This window comes from Ambystoma mexicanum, chromosome 13 (assembly GCF_040938575.1).
Source record: "Ambystoma mexicanum isolate Mex_15411 chromosome 13, UKY_AmexF1_1, whole genome shotgun sequence".
Classification (NCBI taxonomy): domain Eukaryota; kingdom Metazoa; phylum Chordata; class Amphibia; order Caudata; family Ambystomatidae; genus Ambystoma; species Ambystoma mexicanum.
In genome coordinates this window covers 350,569,265-350,580,233 of record NC_090938.1, presented here as the reverse complement: position 1 = coordinate 350,580,233, position 10,969 = coordinate 350,569,265, and the positions used below count along the sequence as shown (strand labels likewise).

General features: G+C 43.3%; 1 gene segment (V, D, J or C); it reads left to right on the top strand.

Annotated features, from left to right (window-relative positions):
- The first annotated feature begins 208 nt into the window (after window positions 1-208).
- The window catches only part of LOC138520346 (Ig gamma chain C region-like), a 66,271-nt gene continuing 55,510 nt past the window's right edge, over window positions 209-10,969 (top strand). The window contains 1 exon segment of the C gene segment in view: window positions 209-443. Coding sequence covers window positions 209-443 — 235 coding nt within the window.

Here is a 10,969-nt window from a genome sequence, read left to right as displayed (position 1 = left end):
AACAGAAACTAGATCCCATGACATTCCTGTTTTAGTGAATGCTGGCGGAAATCGTCTTAGGATCGATAGATCAAAAATACAAAAAATCAACCAAAATTTGACTTATGACGAAGAATCGTCGGTTGAGTACGTTCCTTTGTTTTCAGATTTTGTAACTGTACGAGCATAAAACTCTATTATGGGTCAAAAACATAAACATCTATCATCGATGACACTGACGCAAGCCAAAAAAGCGATGCGACGGGATGTGAGGAACCTGAAGAAGAGGCATATGATCGCCAACGATACAACCTCTATTAAAATCGCAATCCATAAACGTCGCCAACTGTATCGAAATTGGCTAAAATCTCAGAAACTCATAATAGAACAAGACAAGGCAGAGTTACTAATGAAAAAGATAGTCCAGAGGAACACACGTGAAATATGGGCAATCCTCAACACTGGTAACTCAAAATATCAGTCTATCGTAACAAACAGGATTGATTAAGCGCAATGGGAACTTCATTTTGCAAAGATTTTCAGCAACCCACAATACGAAGAGGAAGATTGCGTTGAACAAAACCTTCCTTCATGGGATATGCAAATATCAGCTGAAGATATAAAAACGGCAATTCGGTCTTTGAAGAATTCAAACGCCGCCGGTCCAGACTTAATAACCAATATAATGCTGAAAAACAACGAAGTTGAATTGGCGAAATTCATAGAAACTCTATTCTCAAGATTATCATCAACAATGACGATACCAGCGTCTTGGCGCGAAGCAATAATAGTTCCCATTTACAAGAAGGGCAATCGGGCAGATCCAACCAACTATCGCCCGATTGCCCTGTCGGACACCATTGGTAAAATCTTTGCGTCTTTTTTACGTCAACGGTTAGTACAATGGTCAGTAGTGGAACAAATTCCCGACATTCGACAAACTGGATTCACTAAAGGTGTTGGGGTTGAAGTGAATTTGCTTATAATGACCATCTTAAAACTCGAAAGTATAAGGGCCAAAACACGACTGTATGTAGCGTTTATCAATCTACGTGGCGCCTTCGACAGTATCAATCGATCAAAACTATGGCAAAAACTAAAAAATTGGAATTGTCCAAGTAAATTGATTGAGCCAATACGAGCACTATACTCAGATACAGTCATTAGTATAAGATTAAACAATCAAGGGACCTTATCCAAACAAATATCTACGAATATGGGTGTGAAACAATGCTGCCCATTAGCGGCTGAGTTATTCAAACTATTTATTGCCGATATTCCAGCGCACCGTAAAAACGTGAGATGCTTTCCACCAATTTTAAACAACACAGAAATTGGATGCCTCATTTACGCTGACGATGTGGTCCTTTGAGATAAGACCCAGATTGGCCTACAACGGCAATTGGCAAACCTACATGAATATCTTAATAACAACGACTTGGCAATAAACACTGAAAAAACAAAGATTATCCTCATTGGTAAAACAAACCCCAAAAAACAACGTTCTTTCACGTGGCAAGTTGATAAGAAACATCTTGACGTAGTGGACTCAATAAGATATTTTGGAATCTCTTTTAACAACTCACTTTGTGAACATCATTGGAAAACTGATTTGACAAATCGTATGATTCAATTCAGTATTCAAGCTCAGCTGTTAAATAAATCCTACGGGAAATTTACTCTAACTGTGATATTGATATTCTACTCTCAGAAAGTAGTTCTGGCAATCACTTTCGGATCAGAAGCAGGTTGGAGCATTGATGCTACATTTTGGCAGAAACTGGAAGGCATATTCTGGCGGCGTGTCTTGAAGCTGCCAACTTACATCTCAATGATCTAGTTAAGATATGAGCTGTCCTTAATTTCCTTACATGCCGGAGTCATGTGGAAATCCTTGATGGCATTCCGGAAGATGATTACTACGCCCATTCCACCTGCTTATGAGATTTTTTCAACAAGACCTGGAACAGGTAAATCAAATCTTCTTGAAGAGTGGAAACATCGCCTGGTACAGATCCTAGCTTGTGCTGAGCTGAATATCGATGATCTGATAATGAGACCGCAATCAGTGAAAAAAAAGTTTTAAATTGCGAATTGGATACAGAATAATGAGCTACGGCTTAAGATGGCTTCAATTTTGGATTCCGGAATAGGCGAACACAAGCTGGGTGCTCCATGTAGCTACCTAATAAATTGCCCGTCTAGACATCACCGTGAACAGTTCTTGCGAATTTGCCTAAATGCTATAAATACTAGAGCGACACTGCGGCTTCGTCATCTAAAAAAAGTAACTGATGATAAGTGTCTCTTTTGTCTGAACGAAACTGAATCCATAGAACATCTCTATCAAAATGCACGAAGCTTACGTCAAAACGAATGCTGCACCTTGGAAACTTTAGTCCTGCGAGCTTAGAGTCTCGAGACTGGTGGTCATATGCCATGGCTGGCAATTTCCGTGAAACTATGCTGTGTGATAGTTGACTTTGTGGACTCATTAGAATTGGACGCAAATGATTAACTACAAACTCTTAAACTAAGATGCTGATGAGTGATTGAATGTTGGCACTGGCTGTTTCCCTTCCTTTTTTTCTTCTTCTGTTGTCTTTTTTTTTAGGAGGATCACTGTGATCAACTGTAAACAAATGTTGTAATAAAAGTAAAAGTCTGATGCCACAGCGATAACGCTGTAACATTTCAGACTGACGTTTAAATTTTAAAAAAAATGTATATATCTCCTCCGCCAGACGCCATCATAATTGGTTGACCACGGACAACAAAATAAAACTTACGATTTTATCCCTGACCCACAAAGCCCTTAATAACTCCTCCCCTCGATACCTGATTGACAAATTCCACAGGAGAACATCTCTCAGACCGACTCGAGCTGTCAATTCTAACTGTTTGACAATACCGAACTTTAGACTCACCACGATCGGAGGAAATAGCTTCCCTGTAAAGGCTGCAAAAACTTGGAACTCCCTGCCACAAGACTTGAGAGTGGATTTGCCCTACCTTCGTTTAAAAAAAAAAAATGTCATTCAATTCCTCACCTCTACTGACCTTAGCTGACCTGCGTCACCTACCTCCTACTGTAATTACTCGCATTAACTCTTTACTCTATACATCTGCAACTCTGATTGACCTTACTTGAACATTGTATATTTTGTAATTATTTGTGTTCTAGAGACCTTATTGTATCGTATACTGCACATCATGCTATGTTGTAGCCATGTAAGTTTTGCATTTTCTTGCCACTGCGCCCTGCTACCCCTGGGTCTGGCGCGCATAAAAAGTGAATAAAACAAACAAACAAACAAACAATGCAGCAGGATTTGACGATGAAACAGGATTGCTGCAAAAAACTACCAAAGGAGATCCGCTGAGAATTTCATCTGGGTGGAAATATTGATGGGGAGACTAGAAAACAGAGGCTGTGAGACTTCCCTGGAACCATAGAGGGAGGATTGCTGTGGACCATTGACTGAAATGCTGGCCTAATAGCAAAGCCCTGCTCAGTCCATGAGTGCCAGCCAGAGATTTCCAAAAGTAAGTAGATTGTCCAAAAGAAGGTCAGCGTGGGTATCTATTTAATCCACCCATTCCCTTTCATAGTGGGTTGTCTTCCAATAGTGCGTAGGTGAGAAATGGTGCAGACCCTTACCATATTTGATTGTATATTAATTTAATTAACTCCCAAACAGATTGACGCAGGGGGAGCTTGGAAGAATTCAAAAACATTCACCCTCCCACTTAACGGGAATAATGTTAAAGCCATCTAAAGTAATTGGCGTATCCTTGCCTTTAAAATGAATTTGACAACTGTCACCATACCCAAACCTTGCCTTTCAAACCAAAAGATCCTTGTCCCTAAAATGAAAATTCTTCACTGAAACCCATTCATCAAACTTGCTTTTAATTAAAAGGTATTCTAATCTTAAAAATGAATTTCCCAATTGGCACCACTCTTTCCACATTGGATTTAACCAAGGTGTGCCCTTGGCCCACAAAAGGTGAAATTCTAAACTACCCAACTTCCCCAACACGGGCCTTTAAGTGAGCGGGGATGGCAAAGCAACATTTTAAACTGATGCTTGGGCTTTTGGGGCTGAGGGCGAAGTGTTTTTGCAAAAGTGAGACTTCATGTATCCAACACTAAATGTGTGATGTATATCTTGTCTTGACAAACATGTTTTGACAGTTTATTTAGCCTATGCTCCATGTTAGTGAGACAAAAGTAAATGTAGACCAAGTGTGTTTCGTATTTGAAGCTGTGTTTCCTGCCACAAAGAAGGTGGTGACTGTGATTTAACACATTATTATTCATCGTGCTTATAACTAAAATAAATATATATACTTTCTATACCTGGTCCTGGTTCTTGGCTCACTGTGGGCACAGGGGGGAGATTTGTGTGACACTATATGAGTCTTCAGTAAGGTCAGTGCTAAAAAATGTATGCTAGTGTTTATTGCAGGGCTCCTTGATTGGGGGTGGGAAGGCACTCCCCAGGTTAAGGGTGGTCTCAACATAATGCGACAAATTGGGGGCTCGTGCGCCGGGATCTGGTCTACTATTGTTGACGCATGGCAAGTGCATTGGTGACAGACTATTAATTTTGGTGTAACTGCATTGAGGTAGCTATAAGGTTGTCGTGCATTGTTAAAAGGCCACTTTAACGCTTGACCTCTGATTTCCAGGGAGTTGTATAGGTGAAACGAAGATTGAGTAAGAATTGATTTTTGATTTGGCAAAGTGTGTAAAAATCAAGCAGGAACAGGGTGATGTTTACCCCTGTGGCAAAAAAAGTGTACAAAAGTTGCAAAAAGCCATTTTGAAATGACTACCAGAGATGTTTGTGATGCCAGGACGCAATATCCTGGCTAGGCTATTCATTCGAGGAGAATGGGGTGAGGGTGAAGACGGGAGCTGGCAAATGAGAATGGTGCAACAGGTCACCTCAGTGAATACTGACATTTGGTGTGAATGTGGGATATTTCGCAAAGCATTAGAGGCATTTTATATGACCCAAAATGATTGAGTCAAATGGCTCGGCTCTGAGCTTATTTATACTTCCATTTGCAGTTAGTGCAAGTGCTAGTGCAAAAGAGTGAGGATGATGTGTTGAAGCAGAGTGAGGCTGATGTGTTAAAGCAGACTGATACCTGGAAACAGGCTCAGAAAGAATTCATACAGCTTGGAGATAAAGTGCAGCAGAGAGAAGGTTTTGAGTTACAACAAAAAAGGCTCATTGAGCAACTACAGGATGAGCTGAAAACATAACAGCAAACCAGGTCAGAGAGAGAGATATTGTTTGCCAGCACTGCACAATGCATGCATTGAGGGTGCAGACACTATAAGTCACAGGCATTCTCAATTGAGTGATGAAACTGGTTATAACTAAGATCTGTTAGATGACAATGTGGCCCTCAAACAACAAATTAGGGAATTGGAAAGGGAAAATAGTCAATCCATCCCATTAAAAAGATGGGGCCTCATCACGAGTTGGGCAGTAGCCCTTAAATATGGCGGTAATGCTGGCACTGCTGTATTTAAGGGTCCACCCAATCACGATTCTGCCAGCATTTACCCCCAGCTATAAGCTGTGGGTAAATTCACCAACTTAACGCCCATTTTTGGGCACAATTAGCACGGTACCCCCGAAAGGGAATACCCATTACCAGCCAACCCTTGATCCGGCACTAAAAGCGCCCGGATTGGGTGGCCGTAAGGGTATTAGACCGGGTGGTATCCTGGCTGTAATACTGCTGGGATACCGCCCAACTTGCGATGAGGCCCATGGACTTACAAAAGGATTTTTATGAAATGTGTGTGGGATGTATTGACCCACTTCTTCTCTGCCCTGTGACATTCCTGTGTCCTGGTGGTGCCAGACCTGTGACTTCAGGAGGGATGAGGTGATATTCCAAGTCCACGAGGACTGCCTTCCCCACCTGAAGCCATCAGTCCAAATCAGCACTCTGACCAAGGACTTCTCCACCCAGCTGGAGGAGGCCGCTGAGATAGCAAAACCAGAACTCTTTCCAGGCAGATGGTTGAAGAGAGAGTCAACCTAGCTGATGCCTGCGAGACTCTGGAGCAAAAGCAAAAATTGAAAGAAGTTTTCCTAGATTTTCAAGAGCTCTTTGCGGTGGACTCATATGATTGTGGTCGCACCAACATCCACACAACAACAATTCCCACGGACCCTGGCATGACTCCAGTGTTTGTGAAGCAATATGGCTTGCCTCTCGCATCAATGGAGGCCCTTACTGATATAATTAAGAACCTTGAGTCCCGTGGGATAATTCGTCCAGTCCACAGCACCTTCAATAATCCGGTGTTGGGGATTTTAAAACCAAACGGACAGTGGAGACTCTGTGCTGACCTAAGGGAGCTCAACAAACGGGTCCATACTTCCCGATGGCCTCTTCCCTACATTGACCAAGGGCTGGCCCAGATCCAGGGGTCACAGGTAATCACCACAAAAGACCTGACCAATGGGTACTGGACTGTACCTGTCAGTAGGGAGGACCAAAACAAGCTGGCTTTCACCTTTGGGGGGGCAGCAGTACACATGGACCGGGACTCCCTTCGGATACATCAACCCTGGCAATGAAATTAACATTTTTCTAGACAAGCCTTGCCCGACCTGGGTGAGGGGGTAACTTGGCCTATGTAGATGATGTTTTAGTCAAAAGCTCAACTGTGGAGGAACACATAGCGGAGATCCGTTATGTTCTGACACAGTTGAGGGCTGCCGGTGCAAAACTCTCCTTTCAAAAGGCACAGTGGTGCAGAACCTGTGTCAATTTCTTGGGGCATGACATTACTCCTCAGGGTCTCTGCCCCAGGAAAAGAAAGTGGAAGCACTCCAGAAATTAAAAGACCCCACAATTCTGCGGGAACTAAGGAGCCTCCCTGGACTAACTGATTACAACAGAAAGTTCATTGAGGATTACGCAGAGATCACAAGACCCCTGATCCATCTTTTGAAGGGGGGATCAAGTGGGAGTGGGGTCCAGAACAAGCCGAGGCAGTAAGACAACTCAAAAGAAGCCTCTCACAAGCTCCTTGCCTAGCTTACCCTGTCAAAAACAAGGAGTTCTTCTTGGAGACAGGGTTCTCAAATACATGCTTTACTGCAGTATTGTATCAAAAGCATGACAAGGTCAATGAAGTAATCTCCTATGCAAGTAAAACTTTATCCTCTGTGGAGGAAAAATTCAACGATTGTGAGAAGGCACTCCTGGCAACGGTGTGGGCATTGAAGAATTACCGCCCGTTTATCCAGGGGGAACACATAGTGGAGACTCCACACCAGCCTCTGCAATATCTCCAAAGTGACAGAATCTGGGCCAGAAATGTGAGTAATTCCCAAATTACTTCCTGGATTCTGTCAATGCAAGGCTTTCCTGTGGAGGTCAGATATGGCCTAAACAAGAAGAGTCCCCTCGCGCAAGGTCTGGCTGACTTGTATGATTGTGCCAGAGAAAACTGTCTCGAGGACGAAAGTCTTAAAATCAAGGACAACATGGAGGCATACCTTAATTTCTCATGCAAAGTCTATGAAGAAGACCAGTGTGAGGGAATTCCCACTGTCTATGTGGATGGATGCGCCTACCGTGTTGACAACAACGGGGAAAAAGAACTCATGGCCGGCGTAGGGAATGCATGGGTGCATGATGCCCCAGAACCCTCCGCTGGGTACAAATTCGGTCTCCGAAGTAGTCAAGTGGCAGAGTTGATGGCTGTGCATCAAGCCATTCTCACTGCTGTCCAACATCAACTCCACTAACTGGTCATAATCATAGATTTGGATTATGTACGGAACAGGTTCGTGGAGCACCTGGTTAACTGGAAAACCAGAGGCATGCTATGTGCTAATTACAAACCATTGAAACATGGGAAATTAATCCAAAATATTGATGATCTAGTCACCTCGGATGGGATGACCATCTACTGGAAAAAGATCAAGGGTTATTCTAAAATAGAGGGACCAGACAAAACTGGAAATTACCTAGCTGATCAGCTGGCCAAAACCGGAGCCATCCAAGGGGATCTGCTTGAGATCGAGTCCCTGTTGGGGGAAATCCAGGTCACTGCTATTACTAGGTCCTGGACAAATGCTCACAATGAACTCTCAACTGCACAGTGGAGTAAGGAGACCCCAGATGCTGATTTGATTATGGCTCAAAAAGGGGATCCAATAATTGGTAAGTTTTATCAATACATTGAGGACCCTGAGAAATGTCCCCTGATGGACACTAATTACATAGGGAAAGAGGACCTCAGAGTGTTGATGAATTGTCCAAAAATGTTCCGAATTCAAGACGGTTTGTTGGTGAGAAGATCCCTAGCTGGCCCTGATCAGTGGGTGGTCCCTACCTCATTCCGAAGCCTGATGCTAAGTCACACCCATGATGCAGCCACAGCCGGTCAAAGGGGGTTTCATACGACATTAGAAATCTTAAGAGAGGTTGCATACTGGCCGTACATGGGGCAGGACCTCGACCAATACTTGAAGGGGTGTCTTGTGTGTGCACAATTTCAGCCAACATCACTCACACACCGTGCGCCTCTCCAAAAGAGGGGATGACACTGCCCTGGTCAGATTTACAAGTCAATTTTATCTGGCCTGTGATTCCCTCCTCTAGGGGGAACAAGTACATGTTAACCGTGACATGCTTGTTCACTAAATGGGTGGAATGTCTCCTGACCCCAAATTGCAAGGCAGAAACAGCAGCTGCCCTGATGATCAACTACATCTTGTCGTGTTTTGGTCTACCCCAAAGGATCGAGTCAGACAGAGGTAGCCACTTCACCAGAAAAGTGATGACAAAGATGTGGGAGATACTTGGGGTCAAAAGGAAATTATACATTGCCTTCCGGCAAGCCTCTAGTGGTGGAGCTGAGAGATACAACAAGACAATTGTGAGCATATTAAAAAAGTTTGTGGCAGATTCTGGGCCAAGTTGGGACATCCGACTAGTTCTTGTCTTTATGGCCATCAGATCTACCCCTTCTTCTGCAACATAAATGTCACCGTTTGAGCTGATGACTGGACGAAGGATGTTGCTTCCCCAGCATCTGCTGTACAGAACCCAAGAGCAGATCTTGATAAATGCCTCCACTACTCATGAGTATGTTGAGAATCTGCGAAAACACCTTCAACATTCTTTTGCCTATGCTCAGCAGAATATAGAAAGATCTGCAGACAGTATGAAGACCCACTAGGAGCTCAAGACAACTAAAAAAGAATACCAAGTAGCAGACCCGGTCTACTTATACAATTTCCAAAGGAACCAGACCAAACAGTGCACATTTCTTCCTAGCTGGCGAGGTCCTTTTGAAATTGTAGACAGAATCTCACCAGTCGCCTACAAAATCTACATCCCCAAAGGCAGTTTGGCAGAGGGGGAAGATAAGTGGGTCCACATCAACCAGCTGAAATTTTGCCATCCAAGGCATACTCTGCAGCAACTAGAGGATTCGTCTGGAAACCCAGAGGGGGACATTCCAGATCCCTAGAAATTCCAACTATAAAACTATTCCACCTGTTGAAAATCAGTAATAATTGCAAACAGGAAAGAGTGTAAATTATATGTCAAATGTATGCATCTGCCCCACTTGTAGCACTGAAACCAAGGATTCCAAGTACCAAGGAGGACCACTCGGGGACCGGAAGGAAAGATCCAAGGGGCCTGGAGTATCGCTCCATACTCCCATCCGGAACCGGCGAGGAGAACCTGTCAATCCAGCACTGATGGGAGAAGCAGACAAATTTGCACTTGGACCAAACAGAAAGAATTACATCGCAATCTCCCAACTTCCCCTTGATGGACAGTCAAATTCAAGTCGTGAGGGGGGGCTTGTGGGATGTATTGACCCACTTCTGCTCTGCCCTGCGACATCCCTGTGTCCTGGTGGTGCCAGAATTATCAAAATGGCTGCAGAATCTTTGGGCACGCCAAAAACCTATGGAAATTGCGCTTTGAAACACAAAACGATGGCTGCCAAATCTACCTTGCCTGTTGTCAGTGGTGGAACGGAGACCTCACTGCTGATTCATGTCACTGGGCTGCCCGCCAAAGTAAAAATGGAAACTGCATGAAAGGCAGTGCTTTACCGAAAGAAACTCAGAAATTGTTCTTAAATCCCTTTTTCTTGGTTGCTGAAACTACAGAATGCCGGTCCAAAACACCATAAAACATCCAATATCCTTGCTGGGTGTTACCTTTCACTTCATTTAAGAAATCGTTATGAACATACAATGTCATGAAAAGCGGAATCTCTCATCAAAATATTCACAGCAAAAATGTGCCTGCCTTTGAAATCTGTCAAAATATGGGTGCAGTACCAGCGGCCGCCTACATGACAGCTGTCAGTAGTTTGCATCAGAAGATTTAAACTTGTGCAATTGAAATTAAATGTCTAAAACATAAGTGACCTATTATTAAGAGGAACCTAGGTTGTAACTATTTAAATTCCATGGTTTAGAAGCTGGAATAAGAGTTCTAGCTGCTTGTTTGAAAATTGCAAGTTTTGTTTTAAACCAAGAAAAATGTAATAAAATGATATTGAATTTAAGCTGGAACTCGAAGCCACCAAACCAATTCCACAGCTTCCCCCAATAAAAGGCATCTCCCTTCTGCTTCCCACTAAGGGCAGGAAATCACACCTTTGTGAGAATTAGATCAGGGGAGGAGATCTTGGGCTGCAGCAGAAGGGGACAATGGACTTTCTCTGGCTGAAAGGATATGCAGATTGTGAAGTGTCAAAAAGGGCCTCTCCCAGAGGGAAGGGGCGGATTGCTTCAGAGCTGCCAGGAGGAAAAGGAGGCGGGGACAGACAACCATTGTTGGATTCACAGACACAGAAAACATGTTTTTAAAAAGACTGGTAAATGACTGGGCAAATTTGTAAAAATTATAGAATTAACAGCATTGTTAATGTGATTTTTGGGTGTACATTTTAAGAGATGCCAGGACTCTG